Raw genomic sequence first — 698 nt, 5'->3', positions numbered from 1 at the left:
CGCTGCTGGCCCCCCCGCCACCCTCCGAAGCGCTGGAGCCCGATGAGGTGCCCAAGACCCCCGCGGCAGCGGGGAAGAAGAGCAAGTGTCGGGGGGTGCGGAAGATGGTGGTGAAGATGGCCAAGATCCCGGTGTCGCTGGGGAGGAGGAACAAAACCACCTACAAGGTGTCGTCGCTCAGCAGCAACCTGAACCTGGAGGGCAAGGAGCTGGCGGCCAGCAGCTCCATGGAGCCCACGCCGCTGCTGAAGATGAAGAACAACGGGCGCAACGTGGTGGTGGTCTTTCCCCCCGGCGAGATGCCCATCATCCTGAAGCGCAAGCGGGGCCGGCCTCCCAAGAACCTGCTGCTGGGCCAGGCCAAGCCCAAGGAGCCGGTCCCGGAGGTGAAGAAGAGGAGGAGGAGGAAGCAGAAGCTGGCCTCGCCGCAGCCCTCCTACATCGCCGACACCAACGACAGCAAGGCCGACTACTCAGACGTGTTGGCCAAGCTGGCGTTCCTCAACCGGCAGAGCCAGTGCTCGGGGCGCTGCTCCCCGCCGCGCTGCTGGACGCCCAGCGAGCCCGAGTCCATCCACCAGGCGCCCGACACGCAGAGCATCTCCCACTTCCTGCACCGCGTGCAGGGCTTCCGGCGGCGCGGCGGCAAGGCGGGCGGCTTCGGCGGACGCGGAGGAGCCCATGCGGCCCGCGCCTCC

At 68.5% G+C, this 698-nt stretch overlaps 1 protein-coding gene across 1 annotated transcript; it reads left to right on the top strand.

Moving 5' to 3' along the window:
• Nucleotides 1-5: 5 nt before the first annotated feature.
• LOC104916346 (AT-hook DNA-binding motif-containing protein 1-like) lies at nucleotides 6-692 on the top strand (the record flags this gene model as incomplete). Its single annotated transcript, XM_010727390.1, has 1 exon — nucleotides 6-692. A coding segment is annotated over one exon (687 nt), but the record flags the coding sequence as incomplete, so codon positions are not given.
• Between the last annotated feature and the right edge of the window lie 6 nt (nucleotides 693-698).

The sequence above is a fragment of the Meleagris gallopavo genome, unplaced genomic scaffold, assembly GCF_000146605.3.
Source record: "Meleagris gallopavo isolate NT-WF06-2002-E0010 breed Aviagen turkey brand Nicholas breeding stock unplaced genomic scaffold, Turkey_5.1 ChrUn_random_7180001888408, whole genome shotgun sequence".
Lineage (NCBI taxonomy): Eukaryota > Metazoa > Chordata > Aves > Galliformes > Phasianidae > Meleagris > Meleagris gallopavo.
Note: the sequence above shows the minus strand (reverse complement) of the source record. Positions and strands in the feature narration are given on the sequence as shown.